The sequence below is a fragment of the Osmia lignaria genome, chromosome 9 (genome assembly GCF_051020975.1).
Source record: "Osmia lignaria lignaria isolate PbOS001 chromosome 9, iyOsmLign1, whole genome shotgun sequence".
NCBI lineage: Eukaryota > Metazoa > Arthropoda > Insecta > Hymenoptera > Megachilidae > Osmia > Osmia lignaria.
Genome location: NC_135040.1, coordinates 12,532,969 through 12,556,401, shown reverse-complemented (window position 1 = coordinate 12,556,401; position 23,433 = coordinate 12,532,969). Strand labels below are relative to the sequence as shown.

At 31.1% G+C, this 23,433-nt stretch overlaps 2 protein-coding genes and 1 long non-coding RNA gene across 15 annotated transcripts; 2 read left to right on the top strand and 1 right to left on the bottom strand.

Moving 5' to 3' along the window:
* The first annotated feature begins 251 nt into the window (after nt 1-251).
* On the top strand, nt 252-9,688 carry Src42A (Tyrosine-protein kinase Src42A). 12 transcript variants are annotated; one of them, XM_034334649.2, is made up of 9 exons: nt 252-428; nt 2,947-3,288; nt 3,903-4,024; nt 4,118-4,281; nt 6,881-7,208; nt 7,290-7,625; nt 7,708-7,972; nt 8,190-8,261; nt 8,343-9,688. In XM_034334649.2, the coding sequence occupies exons 1-7, from the start codon at nt 370-372 to the stop codon at nt 7,914-7,916; spliced, it is 1,560 nt and encodes a 519-aa protein (XP_034190540.2). In that variant the 5' UTR covers nt 252-369; the 3' UTR covers nt 7,917-7,972; nt 8,190-8,261; nt 8,343-9,688. The 12 variants fall into 12 exon arrangements, with proteins under 12 accessions (XP_034190540.2, XP_076546002.1, XP_034191019.2 ...); XM_076689887.1 differs by having other exon boundaries at nt 8,336-9,688; XM_034335128.2 differs by having other exon boundaries at nt 8,106-8,261.
* Nucleotides 9,689-10,727: 1,039 nt separating this feature from the next.
* Nucleotides 10,728-22,329, top strand: Rab23 (RAS oncogene family member Rab23). Of its 2 annotated transcripts, none has more exons than XM_034334790.2 (6): nt 10,728-11,077; nt 15,130-15,251; nt 17,616-17,778; nt 19,679-19,758; nt 19,837-20,030; nt 22,189-22,329. In XM_034334790.2, exons 1-6 carry the CDS (start codon nt 11,045-11,047, stop codon nt 22,317-22,319), a joined length of 723 nt encoding a protein of 240 aa, XP_034190681.1. In that variant the 5' UTR covers nt 10,728-11,044; the 3' UTR covers nt 22,320-22,329. The 2 variants fall into 2 exon arrangements, with proteins under 2 accessions (XP_034190681.1, XP_034190688.1); XM_034334797.2 differs by lacking the exon at nt 10,728-11,077 and adding an exon at nt 13,093-13,620.
* Nucleotides 15,258-17,622, bottom strand: LOC117609009 (uncharacterized). The gene is made up of 4 exons (XR_004582483.2): nt 16,864-17,622; nt 16,550-16,802; nt 15,580-15,695; nt 15,258-15,468 (listed from the first exon to the last, which is right to left on the bottom strand). It is a non-coding gene; the product is annotated as an uncharacterized LOC117609009 (long non-coding RNA).
* Nucleotides 22,330-23,433: the final 1,104 nt, after the last annotated feature.

Below are 23,433 nucleotides of genomic sequence, written 5' to 3'. Positions count from 1 at the left end.
ATTAAATTGGAATAGTGAAGAAACATTAAACTTGATAAGAATATTTTGAATCAACAATGATGTATTTGTATATAAAGACAATTGGATATAAGGTAAGCTGATAATGTGATAAATGAAATATATATATATATACACATGTATAAAAGTAAGATACGATATATTCTTATACGTTGCTGCACACATGTGCCTATAAATATATGTATATGTGTGAAAAAAGTAAAGTAGATAATTTGAAATAGGTAAGCAGTATAGTCTCAGATACCAATAGTTACGGTTCTCAGTATTACATTTATCGCGTAATTCACAAAAAAATAACGTGGTGTACGTTTAAATTATTTTCACGTGAATGTACCAGCTTAATTATTTGCAATGCATTCTAAAACATTTCGCAATGGAATCCTCCAACGTTTCTTCAGTAGATATTTCAGGTAATAATTAAATAGTTACATATAGCAACAATATATCTCCTATTATTTAACTGATCGATAATGTACATTACCTATCGCGGTGTATGCTATTTCAACGCGTTGATGTTTTCAAACGTTTGTATTGAGATATACATTAGTGTCTGACAGTGAAATGCTTATCTGTAAGTGCTATACAAATTCAATGAAACGGTTCGGTAATTGGTATAATAAAATTAGAAAAATACGATAGCATTGTTCTTTATACAAAATTCTAGTATTTTTTGTTGATTTTTTTCATTGAAATTACTAAATAAGTTTATATACACTATTTCTCAATTTTATTTACGTCAGGAATTAAAATTTAAATTATAATCTTATATCTTTTTTAAAACTAAAAAATATGTACTTTGAAAGGAAAACATGCGTTTTGTTATTTTCGTTTATTATCATTTAATTTTTTTTTTAATATATTGGCAAATATGGTTCATTTTTTGTTTAATACAAATTAAATTGACAAGGAAGTTCTAATACATTAATCAATTATGTTACCTAATTTTCTCAACAACTTGAATTTTTAAATTATCGAAGAATTAAAATATTTATTTTAAAAATCATGATGAAAAGAATAATGTTTTATCCCATTTATTAAAACAGGACATATGTATGAATAAAAAAATTATGCATATATATAGTAATTCAAGCGATTTGCATCTTTTGTTGGGGATGGTAAAGGTTCGGTCGAGATCGGCTTTATAGCCGAACTCAACCGAAAGCTGTATTCCGCTGGATACCTTCACCATGGGTGTTTTCACCTCCCCGTCGGTTTCTCATGAGAAGTTTGTTCGTCTTTTGTGTTTATTTTCCAGAAAAATATAATTATAGAAGCTTTTTAAAATATTCTGCGGAATACGTTCATTTCTTAATTATATTTTTTGATGATAAATTGTGGGTGTGTCTTGTAGTTCATAGTTCTTGACATCGCACATGTGAAAATTAGGATTTTGACGGATCTGATTTAATGCAATGGCGACGTTGTTACTTTCTATTATGCTATCTACGTTTCTTTTAATGATTTTTTATTGTTGTGCTTCTGAAGACTCTCGTGATTACGCGGTGCCAGTGCTAAAATATCGACGATAAAGAAAATATTATTCTCCGGTGTAAGAGAACTTACAATGTTAAAATATTATGATGGACCGGTGAAGCAAGTTCAAATCGGGCGGGCTCTATTATTCCTAAAGCAATACTATTTTCTCTTTTCTCTATTTTCTTAGAAACATACTGCATTTATGCAATAACTTATTTTATTATCTATATTATCATCATCTTTTTTTTAAACTTATCGAAGAAAGATTGTAGAAGCACTGATTTAAAACTTAAATTTAGATTTTTATTTCGTATGTCTTTAGAAATATGTTCTTATGCTTTTATTCTTTTATGCGTTTATACAGTATTTTATTCTTGATACAAGAACAGGGTATGCTTATATGTATGTGCATATGTTCGCATGATCCAAAAATGATCCGAGCGTATCATTCCAAGTGAAAATGTATAAATTATTATTCTTTATGTTGTTTAAGCAATTTATAGTTAACTAAATAAAAATCAGTAAATTGCAAAGTGATACGATAAAAAAATTTTTTTTTTCTTATTTTTCCGTATTTACAATCAAGCGTTTCAAAGTGTAAATTTATTATTTCTTTCTTATATTATCCTTATTATATAATATAAAGTTACTATTTGTATAACAGCATTTTGATAATGATTGAATATTTCAATATATAATGTTACAATTGTTCGAAATAGCTTTAATGTTCCTGTAAGTAGTGTTCAATTGTAAGACTAATACTAAAATTGGTGATCTACAACCTAACTTGAAATACAGAAGGGCCATATTATGACGTTAAGCTTGGATCAGCGCGAATCTGACGAAAATGCGTACACCAATCGAGCATACCTCTGTTTTTTTATATTAGTAATGTTAGGCACAGATGAGATAAGGTGTCATTGTCGTGAATGACTATTTAAATGGACTCTTCTGTTTATTATGTTCTCTACTAAAACTTTTAAATAATTCCTAGTGAACATTTACTATGTTAGATGCCGATGAAAGAGATGCCAGTTTCTTGAGAAGAAGAGAAGCTTCGAGAAAAAAAGTTGTCAATTTTACGAATTATATCGTATTTTAAAGACTTCTCTGCATTTCTTCATTTTTTTAAAGTGATTTCTATGCAAACATTTTAAAAACCAAAGTGTACTTTAGTGTTTACCTTGTACATTTGTGCTGTACTGAATAAGTGGACTCTATAGATTCACAAGAAATTTTTTAATTAATTAAAAAGTTGTAGCAAGACATGTGTATTATGAAAATTTTATATTTACATAACCATTCCTCAGTATTCATGCAGAAGGATCAAACGTGAAAATAATTGAAAGAAACTTACAACAAGAATTTTTATATTTTATGATACAGTGACGGTGAATTTGTATATTGGACAAATTTGAAATTATATACAAAAAAAATGGGTAATTGTTTCAGTAGTCCGACAGACACAGAAAAAGAAAAGCCTGATAGAATAGGCAATCCTAATATAGAGGCAGTTGCGTCTCAAGCTAGTCCAGTGCCAACGCCACCTCCGGATCCTATTAGGCCTATGCCACAAATTCCAGATGCGGATGTGCCAACAGCAAAAATTTTTGTTGCACTTTATGACTATGATGCACGTACAGATGAAGATTTAAGTTTTAGAAAAGGTGAACATCTGGAAATTTTAAATGATACTCAAGGAGATTGGTGGTTAGCCAGAAGTAAAAGAACCCGGCAAGAAGGATATATTCCTAGTAATTATGTCGCAAAATTAAAATCTATTGAAGCTGAACCGTAAGTTATATGTATATTTCTTTTTAAATTAAATATGCATTCAAGAGTATTGATATATTTTATGATAACAGAAAGATATAATTTTAAACAGTAATTATTTTTAATAACATTTTCAATATTTCATTGCATTATGTACACATTAATAGGAAATGAATTGAATGTGTAAATTTAAATGGTGTGTATTTAAAATAGTAGTCATGAAAAATGTACAGTTATGTACTCAGTTAGAAATTACATGAGTTACATGTAATGTCATACATACATAATAGATACAGAAATAACACTATGACTGTGATATATTAATTAAAGCAATTCAATAAAATTTATTTTGTGGTCTTTGTTATATTGTCATTTAATAAATTTCTTTCTATATACTGAACTATGCAGTGTGACCTTGCTTTCACTAACAGTACTTGTATTCTTTATTAACATGGACAGTTGCCTTTGACTATTAATCAGTTTAGATAAGCACTGCTTCCTTTTAAACATACGAATGAGATAGGTATTATATTACTTTCTGTTTAATTAATTTTTTCATTAATCAGTTTGACATTAAATTCTTATGCACTCTCTAATTTCTTATACTTAATTTATTATTATTGTTATTATTTTAGATGGTACTTTAGAAAAATTAAACGAATTGAAGCAGAAAAAAAATTATTACTGCCTGAAAATGATCATGGTGCATTTTTAATCAGAGATTCTGAAAGTAGACATAATGATTATTCTCTTTCAGGTAAGCTAGAACAAAGTTAAATACATTTCACAAATAGTATATAATGCAATCCATAATAAAATAATGTTATAATTTTATTATATTATCTTGTAGTACGGGATGGTGATACAGTTAAGCATTATCGAATTAGACAGTTGGACGAAGGAGGTTTCTTCATTGCTAGAAGAACCACATTTAGAAATCTTCAGGACCTTGTTGAACATTATAGTAAAGATGCTGATGGATTATGTGTAAATCTCTGCAAACCCTGTGTACAGGTAAGAAAGTTTAAAGTTAAATTATTATTCCACGTAATCTTATGTCATATAAATGGAGTTTAGACAGCTTGCTGCATGTATAAAAGTGGTTTTTAATAATATATGATTATTTTATTGAAGAATATGGTGTATTGCTTAATTACTTAATTTTTATTAAAAGTATTTATCAAGGAATTTCTCCATCTCTATTAATATAATTTTATATGTTTTTTTTTTTAAGCTAAAATTTTATATTTCATTACTATGCAGAAATCCCTTGATATTGAACATAATATACGTTGACATATAATGTGAACCTAAAACTGAAAGCAAGAAATGAATGCATGATATTATCAATTTTTATTGTACACAGATCTACAATATGATTAACTTTGTGCATAGAATAAAATAATATGGACAATTAGTTAAACTGTTACATAATATTTATACATTACAAGTATTAACATATTTATGGCACTGTCTAAACTCCAGTTAGACTTTGCTGTCAAAAATGAAGTGATGTATTTAACAACTGTAATAGTAATTTACACATATTTTTTAACAAATTGTTGTTGAAGAATTGCTTGATAACATTAAATGAAATTGCAATTAATACAGAACAGTATTTTAAAGAATTTTATATTATATTTTGTCTTTTTACAATAGGGAATATATTTAAAGATATTAAAAAAAGAGAAAATAATCTTTACATTAAGGTGATTTCAAGATAAGACTTCTATACTTAAACATATGTAAATAAAGATTTCTTAAGAAAATATAATTAATTTTTAAATGAAAAATTATATATGCACACTCATACATACACATACACACACATATATATATTGTACCGTACATTGTTACCATTTATTTTCAAAGACATTAAGGTTTGAAAACAGCTTTTAGTTTGATAAATAATCTTGCGAAGTTTGATCTCTGAATAGACTATGTTTGTTTCTCTGTTATTGCTTACCTTACCTCCCGCTGGATTTTCTTGGTAAATTGAATGTCCCAATATGACATAACATGTTAATTTTCTTTTTAACATAAATGCTTCCTGTTATGTCTTTGGCCTGTACATATAGCACAAGCCTGTCCTATATGGAATTATGTTTCAAAGACATTAGTTCATCCTTTATTTAGAAAATTAAATTCTTTTAAAATTTTATAGCTTCATCTTAGAAATAGAATTGAAAGCACACATTTAAGAACAAAATAAATTTATTATCTTGTGTCTGTATATTTTATTTTTACATATCGTTCATTATGACAATATTTATCATAAATTCTTTCCGCACAATTTGTAACAAACTGCAAAATTCTATCACTAATAATTGTGTGCTTAAAATCTATTTGGTGTACAAGATATCTCAAACATACTCTTAACTTTTAATGCAAAATTATTCATATCTTTTAGTACATTTTGTATAGATTATACAAATGGTAAGGATATGAAGTATTAAGAAAGACTGTTATTACATTATGCTATATTATACAGTAATATAAATGATAAGTAATATATTTTTTACAAGGGTTTGAGGTATCTTGTATATGAAATTTAATAGATCAGTTTTTTAAAATATGTGTTTTAGATTTCTTTCTTGTGTTTGTATGCACATTAAAGAATTTTAAAACGAATTTTCTTCCAATCTAATAAACTTTATATATTTTCTGAACAATTTTTAATGAACTAGTGCACAAAAAATTCATAGTACTTTTGTCTTGTCAAATTATAATTATCTCAGTGTTTGAAGTTTTCTTTTATCTTAAAAATTATACTAACTATTTTACAATAGGGTTCTTTATATCCTATTTATTTAAAATACAGTAACTTTAAGATACTGACATCTTATGTTACAAAAGTACTTGAAATATGGTGCTACATTCTTGTTAATAATGTATATATTCTACAACAAAAGAATTATTAGCATATAAGTTTATGTCTTGGACTGTGTATAAGTGTTCAATTACTAAGTTCCTGAAATTATATGTAATTTTTATATTCTTGTCTATAGAAATAAGTATTATTAACTTTTAAAAAGTATTATATGTCAGGAATAAAAATCATCTACCATCAGAAACATGCAGATTTCTGTACATGAAGTTTTCATACACTTTCTACACACTAACTACTGTATTTTTTGAAATTGAAATTAGTTATTTTTAAAACCACGTGAATGTCAAGAGGCATGAAATTAAATAATTTACAATTTGCTTTTCATCACTTGCATCTTGCATAACAGCCACTATTTATGTTAGTTTTTGTGGCATAATTGTTAGATTAGATATTTTCATTTAAATAAACTTGCTGTTTATTATTTCATATAATGAAAACATTATAAAGTTAACGAGCAGTTGTGCAGCCTAAACAACATCTTTAAATGGCTTCTGAATAGGTTTGTATTATTATGAAGTAAGATCAATGCTCCAAGTTTTTTCAAGGAATTTTTTAAACTTTGATTAGTATACATATAAGTTTATATGTCTTATTGATTAATGTACAACATTTCAAAGGAGCGTTTGCTATTAATGCTACAATAAAGTACTTATTAAAGAAAAAAAAATAGAAATTATAGTATTTAATAGTCATTGATTGGCACATACTTGATTTTGTTGATAGGTTGAGAAACCTGTAACCGAGGGTCTTAGCCATCGCACACGGGATCAGTGGGAGATAGATCGCTCATCGCTCAAATTTGTGAGAAAATTAGGACAAGGGCAATTTGGAGAAGTATGGGAAGGATCATGGAATAATACGACTGCGGTAGCAATAAAAACGCTTAAACCAGGAACAATGGATCCGAAAGATTTCTTAGCAGAAGCACAAATTATGAAGAAGCTTCGTCATGCAAAATTAATTCAGTTGTACGCTGTTTGTACTTTAGAAGAGCCTATTTATATTATCACAGAACTAATGAGGAATGGTAGTTTGTTAGAATATTTACAAGGTAGTATCGAATTACACTAAACTACATTGCGCATATTCGGTTAAATGTTATTATATATTAATGTAATCGTTTTTCTTGTAGGAAAAGGGAAAAGTTTAAATCTACAACGATTAATTGACATGGCTGCACAGATTGCAGCTGGTATGGCATACCTCGAATCGCAGAATTACATTCATAGAGATTTAGCTGCCCGTAATGTTTTGGTAGCTGAATTAAATGTTGTCAAGATAGCAGATTTTGGTTTAGCTAGGTTGATCAAAGAAGATGAATATGAAGCTCGGGTAGGAGCGCGTTTTCCTATCAAGTGGACTGCGCCTGAAGCTGCAAATTATAGTAAATTCAGTATTAAATCTGATGTATGGTCATTTGGTATTCTCCTTACTGAATTGGTTACTTACGGTAGAATACCATATCCGGGTAAATGTTTTAATCAAAATTGTATAATATATATTATTTATAAAATATATAGAAATAAAATACACAATTGTTTGGTTTATAGGTATGACAAATGCTGAAGTTCTTCATCAAGTAGAACATGGTTATCGAATGCCATGCCCACCTGGATGTCCAACCGCATTGTATGATATTATGTTAGAGTGTTGGAATAAGGATCCAATGAAGAGGCCAACCTTCGAAACACTGCAATGGAAACTCGAGGATTTCTTTACTATGGAAGGCTCAGAGTATAAGGAAGCATCTGCATATTGAAGTACTAAAATAATTTATAGTTCTTGGTTATAATGTTTCAGTAAAATATCGTTAAGGTACGCAAAATATTCTATATGAATCTACAACGAGAAAAATGCAGATTATTACAATTAATAGTTTATTCAAAATCCGGATGTTTGTGATATTTAAAAGTATACTTTATATTAAAGAGTAGTCTTCTTTTTACAGGTTTAAATAATACCATTTATTTTTTTAGTAATACGATTATAATAATTGTTTTTGTTACATATTCTGGCTGCCATAAAATTGTAGACCAAGTTTGTCAATTTACAAGTTATTATAACAAATTGAATATTGGAACGTCGATGATTTAAACGAAAAAAGGTGATACAATTCAAATTTTATTTTAAGAAAGTATATTCTAAACGTGTAAATGTTGATATTAATATTATCCCTAGACAATAGCCATGGAAGTTAATATTTTTAAAGTAGGAATTTGTTGGTTATAAATCATGACGAGAATTGTCATGCAATTGTCAGAAGTACTATAAATATTTGACATAGGTAAGGAAGTCACAGACATTGCACAGCCAATTTATGTAAACTTTCCATCTTCTTGAATGGACATTTTATTAGAATTTGAATTATACATTTATAAGACGGATTATCATCTGTCTTGACTTATCATTCCTTCTTCAGTTTCATTTCTTTTTTTTTTTTAATTTTTTTTTAATTTTATTAACATCAAAGCAATTTATTGTTGTTAAACATCTGAAAATATAATACACATGTTCAGAATTTATGAAATATTATAATTATACTATGATAAAATTTATGAGTGGCCTGTTTAAGTCAATATAAATATAAGGCAAATTTTTTAAATATTTATCATTAAATACATTCATTTTATAACTCATTTGGATATGTTAACACTCAATTATCCTTTAAAAAAAATACATGCATATTAACTAGAAGCAATGCATCTAATCTAAAAATTATCCTTAATTGTTCATAAAAATATAGTAAATGTGTAAAATAACATAAGAAAGTATACAAGGGTATTAATAATAATAAGTATGTAAACTATTAACGGTCAAAATTTTTTTATTTAATCATGTAGAATATATTAGGGTTACAAAATTAGTATTAATTATTATATTTTACTTGAGTATATTTTCAGTGAATTTACTATTTTAAAATTCCTAAATTTTTCAATTTTATATATTTGTACTAGATATCATTAATTTAACTAAAGGATAAATTTTCCTTTTTTTTATTTTAAAAAATTAAAATTTTACAGTTAAATAATACAAAATTATGCAATAATATATAGAAAAATATTAGATTTATAATTTCTCAGTTTCAAAAAAAAAATTTTGTAGAGTCAAAAATATAAACGGTGTGTTTTATATGCATTACGTTAAAGTTTATACATATAATGTCATGTTATCTTCATAGACATTTATTTGTTTTCGGAAGGAATTCATTATTTTAACGTATCGTGTACTCATGCAATATTATGCAAACAAACGTCTATCTCATTTATAAAAAGACATTACAATATTTATAAAAGATAAAATTATCATTATCAAACAATTTGTCTAGTCAGAGACCACTATTCTATTGCGAATATTTTCATAACTTTAAATACATTGAAAATCTAAAACGTATACTGCCAAATAAATATTAAACTTACAATTAGACAAAAACAGTTTGAATGCATTGTTTCTTATCAAAATTATTTAACTTATTATTTTATCCTTACAACATGAAAAAAAAAATAGTAGAAGTTCAAACGTAATAAAAAACAATATACATATTTCCTAAAATTAAATTAAAAACTCTGTCGTGGTCGTCTGATAATTAATTTATAAAACTATTTTATATTATTGTTCTAAACAATTATATTACAGCAAATAATATTGAAATTGATGGTAATAAGAACTTTAAAAGTCGTTTTTGTAGAATATGTCAGGTGATTTTGTACAAAAACAAAGTTTTATATAAGCATATATTTATATTTTGTACAGTTTTATTTGGATGTAATCAAATGCTCTTTTATATATAGGTTTCATTAATACATAAAATATTTACATAATTTTTATATAAAAGATAAACTAATTTGTTTATTAACAAATTTTTTAATTTAAAGATCAGAGGATATACTGATGTATAAGTATTAATTGTGTGAAGTATTGTAATAATCCTCTGTGTCAAAAAATAGTTTTTGAAAATAAATGTAACTGCTGTAACATCGTTACTGAAATAGCATTATCATTAAAATTGTTCGTATATGAGTGTATTATGTAATAACTATTATATACAACTTTATAATTTTATACGTATGCATACATACAGTATATATGAACATTACTTGTGTAATTACTTATACATACATACTATACATATTCATACATCGCATGTTCAGAAATATTACAGAAAGCAATTCTAATTTTCTTTGTAATTTTTTACATTCCTTACTACTTTCCTTTTTATTTTTTATATTCTTTATTCACTTTCCACACATGTTTTATAGATTAAATTATTTTTTACTTATAACATGGCTTTTAATAAATTTAAACTGTATGTTTTGTTTCTAGTAGTAGTAGTATTCTACGGTGTAAATATTTTATAAATAAAGGAAAGAAACACTTATATACATCAAACTTTAAAAGTTTTGTAATACTTGTTTAGTTTAGATGTTAGAAAAATTGATTTTAGGGGACTTTAATCTGAAGATTTCCATTTTTTCTATGTAAGTCATTAATAATTTATACATTGTAGTTTTAAATTTTGTCAAGCGGTTGGCAATCCATCTAAGTGTTAAATAGGAAAGTTACTAGAAAAGTTACTAAAAAGTTAGTCTCGGCAGGTGTTTCGTACAGGTGTTCAGTCAGTTAGTGGCGCGTATTCGCGTGTCCCGTGTATACGTAGTCTTATCGTCGCAACAGGATATTTGCTTAATGTTAATCGCGTAAGTGAAAAAAACGTGTGCGAGTTTTATTTGAAATTCGTAAAAATGCTTCGGTCCTGGTGTAAGGTGATCAATTTAAAACATCGTGAGAGGTGATCGTTGCTAAGAGTAAAAATTTTCACACGAAAGATCAGCGGCAGACATCGCGGGATATATTGTAGTTGGATATTATGCTAATCACGTTACGGTCAGAATGCGAGAGGAAGAACTCGAGATATCACTCAAGGTGATCAAAAAGTCTAATTTTCATTTTTCCTTTGATATTTTCGAACAGAAAATAGTTGTTTCTTATTTATAGTTGTGCTAAACAAAACGTTTGTTAGCGCATCTTGAAACAGGTATTCGGATACGTTAAAGTAGCCTTCATAAAAGGGAAATGGATTACTTGTTTATGTGAAGCGTAACCACTCTTAATTGAGCGTTCGCTTTTTATTTTGAAATGGAAAATGATCGAATTACACTATTAAAAAATACTAAACGTTGGGTATTTTCCAATCAATGAATCTATTTCATCGAAGTTTGCGTTTCAAATCAAGTTTCAGAAATGCGTATGCGCAGTGACAGATCTACATTAAATGTGTACACAATCGAACCGGCAAATATAATATAGGTTAGGAATATTCGTCCCTTTTTTTTTAAATAACTGATAATTAATAATTACAGATATTCAAAGAAAACAGTATAATATACATATTATTTATAGTATTTAATTGCTACAGATAATAATATCCTATTAATTATAATAATTATAGAATAACTTATAGTATTTAAAAAACTTAACAAGAATATATTTAATAATTTTAAGTTGTTTCAAATATCAATACAGATAGGTAATATGAAATGAAAGTTAATTTTTTTTCAAATCATATCATTCTAATAATACTAGTTACAAAGAAATACACTTCTATTCGTAAAGAATATTAATATAATGAAAATTTGTATAATATCGTACGATCGTGTATCGAGAACTGCGATATATCTTTCGATTGCTATAACGGTACTAACATTTTCATAGGCATGTGCTCATGTAAAATCACCTATTACTTTTACTGTTCTTATTGTCGATAGTTGAAAGAACCAGTGCGTACAGCAGTTACTTTTCTTTTGAGTAAAGACTGCGCTTAGAAGGATATATAATCGTTATATAAATCACCGCAGGTACTTTCTCGATGCTAAAAATCGATTATGCAATGTAGGATGTTCGATTCGATTGTAAAATCGAAAGAATGCGCTACAGGTCGCGGATAAAATTGGAAAGAAGGGGGAATTCGATTGTTTCAGAAATTCACATGATTAGCATACGCCGGTTTAATTAGCGTACCGCTTGTTTTCTTAGCTGAAAATTGTAATTGACTAGATTTGAATATAGAAAAGTATAACGAGATCCGTTCACTCGATGATACAACATCCTATTACTTTTTCAATTATTATTAATGGAAAGATTCGTTTAACAATGATGAATTCCATGTATTTCGACAACCTTGATACGAAGAAACGGTACTGCTTTCAGTTTAAATATTTTCTGTGAAAGCTCTTATTTTACGATGCTATAAAAATTCTCAAGCATGTTGTATACTTAAGCAGCCTTTCGAGCTGCTACAATATTCGATTCTCTTACAATTTTTCACTTCTTCAGTTGACCTTGAAATTTCTGAAGATCTTCGACCTAGAAATAAAAAAATAATTACTGTTACATTACAGCGCCCTCGATACCGTACAATTTTTATGAATAAAATTTCTTTTCGTATTTTTAAGAATAACGGAAGTGATTTAAGTGATCAGAGTTGTTGACCCACACTTCACGTGAGATGATATCTATGATAATTGTATCGTATCAATATCAAGAGCACTCGAAATAAATTAAATCGTGATTTTAATTATCGCAGCCTTTCGTGATTTTATTCAAACTAATTATCCACTTAATTAGCAATGCTATTTAATATTGGGTGATGATGGTGTTTAAAAGGATTTCATTTTGTATTATTACCGACGGATGATATTAATTATCGATACTTTTTTAATGAAAATACTGTCATCGATTGATTCCCTAGTTTTATATAAGCCTAATTGGTAGATGTAATCGCTCCGACCAATCACACGTCACGGTCGATGTCACGTGTGAGTGAGGTGGAGCAGGACCAATCAGATTGCGTTATTCTCGTGGGACTTCGTGTAATCCGTGGACAGTATAAATTTTGAAAAGGGGGAAAGAATACGATTGCGATTCACTGTTATAATATAGCTCTTAACAGGAGCTCGATCTTGACGACCGGTTCACGTGAACTCGGGGCCCTTATCGACTTAACCTACTTCTTGCTTTAGGCGCACCGTTATCTCGATTTTGGCAGAATTATTTAAATGTACGACACCCTAACGTAACGGACATGACTTCGGACTTTTTAACAGATTTCTTCACGTAATGATATATATGAAAACTTCCCGTACACGTAAGAATTTGTAGCTTCGTATTAAGTCGGTTGACTGACGCTACGAGATAGAAAGAAAAGTGGAATCAGATAAAATCTGCATTTTAATTAAACCAATACTTTGCGAATGTTTGTTTCCTCGACGGGCTACATAGACGTTTAACAGTAATATATTTTCTATAATCGGGGGACATTGATGGCATACCTATGATATTGGTGAGAGTGTCTTCATAATTAAGTACTTCCTCGGTTTCTTCGCCTGAAATTATAGTCGACCAATAACTGTACCTGAAAAACTGTTAATCCACCTGAAATCATAAACGGCATTCGCGCGAGGTTCTAAGTACGTTCCCCGTGTCTTTGTATTAAATAAAATAATGATTTTGCTAGGATTTTTATGGTTAACAAAATCTTTCATGGCTTTCTTTATTTTTTTAATACCCATTTAGCGTCGAGGAGATGATACAGTTTAATAATGAAAATTTATTTGGTAACCTCTTTCGAGGGTTAATATTATCCACCGTGTAAAGTGTTAGATGGTACATCATCGACAGGGAAAATAGCATCGAATCGTGTCCTAAATCGCTGAGATCCATTACTGTCAACAGCGAAACGATTTTATACGCTATGCAATAAAGTTTAACGTTTGACAATATCGTCGATACGTGTTTTACAATCTTCTATTGATATTCAATGCTTTCTTACGACGCTCCATCGATTACTTTACCACGTACATATGTACGTCCTCGAACACATTTTCTTTTCTGCATGTATGTTGGAATCGAAGAATGAAAACACGTATCGAATATGTTTAATGGGAATTATGATTTATTGCTGGAATTGAATAAAGAAAATTTTCTAATGATTCGAGCGACGAACAGACGACGGTTCAATTAGAAATGCTGTGGCAAATGGAGATATGAAGAATGAGGGAAAGTTTAGAAAGATCTTTATGAAAGATGCAGAAAGAAATTAGGTCAAATATGAAATTATAGATAATATCATGTTTTTTTATTGAAAGAAGGTAAAGGTATTGGGTGTCTTATCTATTACAGTATTGGTCTAAGTCTAGATTCATTATATTTAAGGATTAACTCTCGGATGGCGGACCATGGAGAGAGGCTCAATTTTACTTCAACACGTTGAACGCCACAGTGAAATGGGGCATTTTTTATGGAACGTATTAAAACTCTAATTATTATTAAGGATAGTAATAATTAATTTTCAAATTTCAAGTAATATTACTTAAAATCATGGTTTTCTATTGTTTTCTTTTAATTATTCAGTCGTGTATAAGTTCCGGAGCCGGTCACCGGTGACCCCCATGACGTTCAACGTGTTAATCTCGTATTTCATATTATTTTCATTTTCTAAATTTTACACTGTTCCTTAATATATGAAACTCTTTATATTCAAGAATTAAACCGCTATTTTGAAGTATCTATTTAAAATTAATCTATTTAAATGTATATCTCCATAACAATTGAAACAAGAAATAAAAATAAAATGAAATCGACAGAAGTGATTTTTAGCCAATTGTCTGACATGAAAGTTGCAAGAGATATTAACTACAGAACCCGTACACTTTTTCTTCCCGATGTTGACCTGCAGGCATAGAAAGTCAACCTTTTCCAGATGATCGTGCGTGTGCGCGCGGCTGTCTCTAATTTGAAATTGCTTGTAATAACAGACAGTACCGATACATCATTTGCGACGAAATGATTTATTGCAGCCGACAGTAACGACAGTTTAGTTCGATCAAGAAATCACGTAGTTTTTGCCTTGATCATTACGTTTCATGTTCTTCGAGTTTTTTCCGTCATTCTAATTATCTGGAAATGTTTATTTGCAGGTGGTGATAGTCGGTAACGGTGCCGTAGGGAAATCATCGATGATCCAAAGGTTTTGCAAAGGTACATACACGAGAGACTACAAGAAAACGATCGGCGTGGATTTTTTGGAACGGGAAATCGAGTAAGTTGGAAAATAAAACAAAGAGAAACCATTTTATCATAATTTTATCAAGTTGTTCCATGATGAAGTATGTTGTTGTTTCTGCACGAACAAGCCGTATCGACTAATTAATCGTCGATTTTGTTGGCAACAAATTTCCCTGTTCATCCACGTAGAAAATATCTCACGAATGGTGGGAATATTAATATCCGGAATGAAATAAGTCTCTCTTTTCGTGCTGTTAAAAGTATATAGTAAGATAAGAAGCTGTGATATCGGACGATAATTAAAGACTATATAGTTAAAGAAGAATGCATAATAAGTGCATTCTACTCGTACCTATACTTACCTTTCAGTTAATTACTTTCCACGGGACGACGCGATGCCTTTAGTCATCGTTTTATCATTTTTCATTTATTTTCGAGATGCCGACAATACCCTTTTCGTTTCGTTCCGATCGTAAAGCTGTACAAATAATTATAATCCTGTTATTAAATTCGTTAGTGATTTAATGAATGAACAGAAAATCATTGAGGCATTTTGTACGGTGTTCATAAATTATTAATGTCGAACAATAAAAGCGAATAATGAGTGGATATTGGAACAGTTTCGTTGAATCGCGGTTATGGAATGCGATAATGGATGATCGCGAATCGAGTTACGGGTTCATTTGGGAGAAATGCGGTCGAGTCTTTCTCTTTTTCCTTTTCACGCTTCTTAAGTAGATCGTGGATTTAAATTAAACGGTGCATCGTACGGTTTGTTAATTATATACGAATATCGATGCGACCGGTGGCTTTCGTGAAATTCAACCTCCACGAATTTATTCCAGGGAAACGGTAATAAAAAGGTAATGTAAACGGTTCATGCATATGCAACAACCGTAACAAGAATATTTCTACCTATAATCACGGTAACCTTCGTCACGCCATACTTTTCGCCGATTTTAATTAATTTATAGGTCGAGGAATGTTAAGAGTACATATGTGAAATCAATATTAGAAGAATTTATATTTATATTCGTAACTTTAATATTAGAATAGAATTTAATTTATTTTTTAGAATTATAAATTTTAAAAATTTATCCTACTCTTGAATCTGCTTGTCGTCGTTATCTGTAGAAATGGGTTTAAAATTTCCAATAAATCGTTCATTCTTTATTAGATTTAATAAAAACTTGCACCAAACGATGTAGAATAATTGTATACATAACTAAACAGTTGTCGAAAATAAAGCTAAATCTCTCTTGCTCTAAGATCTTCGATTAAAAATAAAATGAAAAAATCAGTCTGATTGCCAGAAATGAAAATTACGCGTACACAGGAATCACAGGTGGAAAGACCAGAAGGCCGGCACAGTTTCGTAAGTTACAGCGCGTAAATCATCCGAATGAGTTCCCCGTTTACGAAACAGGAGGCTATCATGTTTTCAGGAGCCCAGACGCGCCGTAATTCATGTCAGTAAGTTCCCGTTCGTGAAGCAGGAGGCTAGCACGTTTCCAAACAGCTGGTACGCGTAAATGACTACGGCTACTGTTTTTCACCTCCTCCGAATATCGGATGTTTCCACAACCTGCAAGATTTACCTTAATATCGTAACAAAGCTTATTTGATCTTTTTCGGTCAAAAATTACCGGGTAGACGATTCCTTATCCCTGAGAATTTCCTATCCTAGACTCCGTCCCTATTCAGGTGAAAAAGGTTCGGAAAAATTTCATTTATACTCTGTCCAACGTAAGAATAACCTCGTTTCGCGCATGGCTTGGATGACAGGAGGCGCAATGCAACGACGCGACGTCCGAAGCCCCCACTTAACCGCATACGTTCTCTTTTTTCATACGCGGTGACAATTAATTCCTTATACACCGATATCGCCCCCAATTTGGGCAGTAACATTATCAGTAGAAGACCGGTAGGCAGGGCCGGCGCTAGGGAGGCGAGCGGTCGGATAATCAGTAGGGGGCGCTGCAGTCAGGTGTCCCTAATATTTATTCATTTATATCCGTTTAGACTAGTAAATCTGCTATGTAGTTTAACAGTTTTTACAATCTAACTACTATTACCTTGTCTTTTTTCTTAAAAATTTTGAGCTCATGAATGGACGCCACGATAATCTTGCCCAGGGCGCCAATATTGCTAAAACCGGCCCTGCCGGTAGGGTTAGAGTCGCGACTAATCGTATGCGCCAGATCGGCACAGATCGGTAGGTAATAGTGGGGGGTGCGCAGATCGGTCGAAAACTGGTCGAGAACTGAGGTTATTCTTACGTTGGACGGAATATAAATCAAAGTATCCACGCGTCGAATGTCCTGGAAGAGGTTATCGATGACCTCTCAAGGTCACTTATCAAGAATTCCCTAACTAACGTTTGTCTCTCTTTCCACAGGGTGGACGGCGAGGACGTGAGACTGATGCTGTGGGATACCGCGGGTCAAGAGGAATTCGACGCAATCACCGCTGCTTATTATCGCGGCGCCCATGCCTGCGTGCTCGCTTATTCAGCCACCGACAGAGATTCCTTCGACGCCATTCCTTCGTGGAAGCTGAAGGTACGACTTTGAGAGACATACACATAGTCGTGAACCGGTGCAAGCACGTTTCCGTAGGTAGCCACGACGGATGGTGGAATGTGAAAGTGAAGGTGCCATTAAAGCAAGGGCTGATTTTAAGTCGTTCCACGGTTGTACGTTTACCACGGATACCGTCGCCGCAGCCTTACATCATTTTTGCCAACTAATGTACGTCTTTCAGTCGTCCGTCCATCGACCAATTAGGGACACTCGTTATGTTCCTCTGGGATATTCCTGAGGATGGAGTTTATTGTTATACCAACAATTTGTAATAACGATATTTGTCTTTTGAATGGTATTTTTGGGCAAAACATTTCTTAGACATTCTATGAAATATCAAAAGACAAACCGGCGAAATATAAAATACTCCCGCTAATGGTGTTTCTAATGTCACGTGATATTTTCTTTTTTTCATCTATGTATTTTTAATGAAAGCCTTTTCAAATTTTACTTTTTTTGTAAAAAAGACGATTAAGTGTAATTCTAAATTAAATTCTTTCCTTCCTTGTTGCAGCAAGTAGGTTCATATTTTATTTTCTCTTGTTTTCCTCAATAAGAAAGTCCTATACTTTATTTTGTATTTCTATCTTTTTCCTATATGTCTTTTCAATAAAAGACTCTTCACGACTCTATTTTAATACTTTGCCTAAATAGCATTTGTCATTCTATATAATGGCTAGGAAAAATTAATATAATATTAAAATTCGGATATTTCATACTTTGCCCAAAAACGGTAACATATACAGGGTGTCTCTTTTCAATTCCATGTATATCACAAAGGATTTATTATCTTTCGTTTTCAAATTTTCAATCGTATATCTTCCTTCAATTATTTTCTTTTTCTTAATATATTCTATCAGTTAGTATATCAACATCCTGTATAGAACATTTTATTTGACGAGTTACCAGCTGATTTACCCTACTATTAAACATCTTTTTATTGCATTTTAGTAGCAATTCTGATGATAAGTCTATAGAATCTATCTGTCTTTCCTTTACGATCGTGTAAAACGAGTTTGAAGTAGAGAATGCACGCGATTGTTGTAATAGCTGGCAACTGTGATACCTTAAATGTATACTCTCTCTCACAGGATGGTAGTTTTATATGGTGTTTCGTTTACGATTTCTTTCTTGCGCGGCGCACGTTAGGCAAAATATTCTAACGAGGCGAATGATTGAAATTTCATCGATGTAAAACTGTGTACACGTCGAAGGTGTATTTTTATCAATAATTCAATGTTACCCGTAGATGCGATTCTGATTGTCGTTCGAGATCATCGAACACGCTCTCGAATTCCTTTCGTAGAAACTTGTATGTTCGCTTGTTTCTTTTTTATTAAACTCCAGAGAAACAGACGAGAAAGGTGTAACTGCGGCAGGAACGAGTACAAATCGTCGCGAACAGAGTTGTGATTGATCTGCTTCGACACTGTTATTTCTCCGATGCCCAGAGATTAATTTTAATAACTTAGTACGGTTAAACGGTGTAAAAATAATAATTTTTTAATTTGTCAACACAATCGCTCGTTTCGAAAAACATTCTCGTTTGTTTCTTTCAAAGGAGAAGATTCATTATCTACAATAATGAATCAAAATGAAATCTTTTGATTTATTATTACAAAAAAAAAAGGAGAGATTCAAGAGGGTCATTTAATTCCTAATTCTGCTTGCACCCCTTGCAATTGCTGAGAATGCAATTTGATGCTAATTGTCATACCCGTTTGAAAGAAGTTGCAGTAGCAGTTCAGTATAGAATAGAAAGATTGTTACGCGTACACGAAATGTTCACAAAGATCGTCTAGTTTGTTAACGTTAATTAGAAAAACATCGAATCCGGTTTCGCATACTGATAAAGGAGCATTTTCTTTCTAATTTGCAGGTGGAAAACGAGTGCGGTGAAATTCCCACGGTTCTTGTACAAAACAAGATGGACCTGGTTGATCAGTGCGTCATTGATCCGTAAGCGTAACTAGCCTAGCTTCTTTAATTAGCGATTCGCGATTTCGCGAAATCTCGAGCGAAATACCATTGTTCCAGGGACGAGGCTGAGAGGCTCGGTCGTGCCCTAGGTTGTAAGCTCCTAAGAACATCCGTGAAAGAGGATGTCGGTGTTATGAGCGTCTTCCGGCATCTGGCGTCGCGATGTCTCCACGAGATGCGCCGCTGCGACGACGATTATCAAGACGACCTGAGATTATACTCTACCGGGCCTAGATCTCCTTCTGTAATAAGTAAGTGATAATAAAAAAAACTGTACTTTCATTGATCCGTACCGAATGAGAACAATATATACACGGTGTCTCATAAATCCCGTAACACCTGGAAATGAGGGGTTGCTGAGGTGATTCTGAACAACTTTTTCCTTTACCAAAATGTTGGTTGAAGCTTCGTTTTTGAATTATTAACGAAAGACACTGGCCAATGAGAACGCGCGCTTAACCACGAGAGTGTTGGCTTTGAACCGCGCTCGATCGTAGTCGTAAACAAACGCGTTCGTTATTCATGAATAACAAATAATTCCACATTGTTCTTAAGGGGTTCTTTCTTATAAATTTAGTTGTAAGATTAATAAATAATATGAAAAAAGAATCACAAAACTATATGTTATAGTTTTTTTATTTCAAATTCATGAAAAAACCGCCGAAAACAACCAGTCACACCAGACGATCCCCTTAACACGTTGAATGCCACAGTGAAATTGAGCATTTTTTATGGGACGTGTGAAAACTCTAATTATTATTTAAGGATAGTAATAATTAATTTTCAAATTTCAAGCTTTCTATTTGCCATTTCAAATTATTTATACCATAGCAATATTACTTAAAATAATGTTTTTCTATTTCTTTTTCATTTTTAATTATTCAGGCGTGTGTAAGTTGTGAGGCCGGTCATCGGTAACCCCCATGGCATTCAACGTGTTAATTTAAGACGCATGCTTCCCTCGATACCCACGCTGTACCAATGCGTTTGTTCACGACTACGATCGAGCGCGGTTCAGAGCCAACACTTTTGTGGTTGAGCGCGCGCTCTACGCGCCCTCTCATTGGCTATAGTGTTTTTCGTGAATAATTCAAAAACGAAGCTTCGACCAACATTTTGGTAAAGGAAAAAACTGTTCAGAATCACGCCAGTAATCCCCCATTTCCGGGTGTTACAGGAATTATGAGACACCCTGTATACTTAATTTTACACATGGTAGATTAGATATACAGACTACTGACCAGTTGTTTAACCTTGTAATAGCCGTGGAAAAAGAACAGTGGTCTTTCTTGGAAACTCTTCAAGAAGATGCATAATGTATTAACTGCACCGGATACGCACGCTTCTGCTTACAAGTTCAGTTGATCCTGATGCCTTTCTTCGTCTTTAACCCTTCTAACCCGGCTCTAAATATTGGCTTATGCTTTTCTTTATTATCAACACTAATTTATGATTATTTTTCTTCTGTCACTCTTTCTGACTAACTTTTCCTTTCTTTCACCAGTGAAATACTCGCTGAGCATTTTGAAGGATAGAAAAAATTTTAGGACTGGGGAATGGGTGAATGTTGGCCCAGATTTAGCAGGTGATCTACCTTGGTTCGGTATTTGATCAACGATTATGGCTTCCTGTGCAGAGAAGCACGCAATGGACAATCTAGCATAGAGTAGAAATGAAGAAAATTGAAATTGTTAATAGAATTAAAATTTCTTAAGTACCAGAATATTTTTTTAAATAATCAGAATTCTTTTCTTCATTGGTCAATAAGAAATCTTCCTTCAGAAGTAAAACCCTTTGTGTACTATACGTTCCTGTAATGTGTAAATACATCTTCCGATCGCGTGACCGTAACCATCGATCTTGATTCTTGAATAACGCTACCAGTGTATGTGTGCCTATACACGTACACAGAAGCTGGATAATATTTTTCAAGTGCTGTCGGACGTTGCCCAAAGGATGGACTGTTCGCTTTGTGTATTAATAGTTCTAGAGGAAGAGGAGGATTTCAAAGAGAATATTTTGAAATATGTTAACTCCTATCAAGCGGATCTGATGAACTCAGACTTCCTATTAATTCTGATTTAGAAAAAGTGTTGATACCGGATAAAAGGTGAAGAATCATAAAAACTTACGATAAAGTGTTTTATTAGGCGTAACAGTTTGTTTTTATTAACATAAATTATACAATTAATAGTCTAAACGATTACAGCATGTACAGATAATAGAATACACTAATTATAGCATACAACTACCTTATACTATTATGAAGATGAAATTGGAGTGTAAAATATTGTACTATAAAGGAAACGGCTAATTATTTTTTTTAATACAGACTGCAGTATCTCGACTGATGGAAAAATATATGTATGTATGTATGTGTATGTACATTTTATCTATATTTTGTTGCAGGTGCTTTTAGTCCGAACGGATCCACGTGTAGCCGGAATACAGGGAATGGTACCATAGTTTTACGGCCGGGTGCCAAGACAAAGAATCACAAAAAAAGGAATTTCGTAAAAAACGCTTGTATACTACTTTAGTCTTTTTCGTAGATAAGTACATACGTGAACAATTGTAACGAGTACTTTAAACCATGTACAGACTGATATTCATACTATTTATAATGATGTAAGGCTCTCTTTTTAATGGTCATTGCGACAGCGTACACTAATTGGTTTAAACATTTATTGTTATCAAACAAGCACAGCATACAGTATTGAAATTATAATAGGAAGATGAATAAGCCGCATGATTTATCTTCAAACAGTATTGCTATGTCAGTTAATTTGTGATACACATTTTCTTTGATAGAAGAAACGCGATCAATTAAAAATATGTTAGCAGAAATTCTTTCATTGAAAAGGGAAAAGTAAGTTATATATTATAGAATTCTTAAAGTATGTAAGTACAAAGCAAAAAAGGACGTTTTAATAATGTTACAAGTAGCACATTTTATACTGAAACATTAGAGCATTTTCATACGTTGAATTTTATTATTATTCAATATTTTTAATCTTCTCAGAATTTTGCAACATTGTGTACATACGCGTAAAGTCATTTTAAAGCAGATTACCGTTTTAAATTGTTATGCATACAATCTTTTACTTTCCAATAGAATACTTTTTTACCTATGCCAAGTTTTTGTAAATATATGATTTGTATATGTTAATGAACGTTAAAAATCAAATAATGTCTTTTTATATGTTGAGTTACAGACTGAATTAAACAGCTGGAACAAGTGATCAGTAATGGTAACAGTAATCATTTTTCATCTAATTGAAAAATTATTTTAAAAAGTTTCAAATTATTAGAAGAAATAGATATTAATTTATGTGTATCGATATAACGGCTAACCAAATATTCTAGTTTGTAAGAAAGAAAATATTATGTTGACAAAAAATACCTTTTTTTTTGTAAATGATAATGATAAAATATGAATAAAAATAAAATGTTACGATTTTTAAATAATCTATTTCAAACGGTATTTTACAAATAAATGCCGAAAAAACACGAAAGACCACTCTACGAATTTTGATAAATGTCACTTTGAATTATTCATGATGTTTTATTGTTTACTTGTATCGCGTAGAAAGTGAATCTTAGATACAGGAAAGTAACTTTTAACGCAATTATTTTTATTCCGTAATGTACATA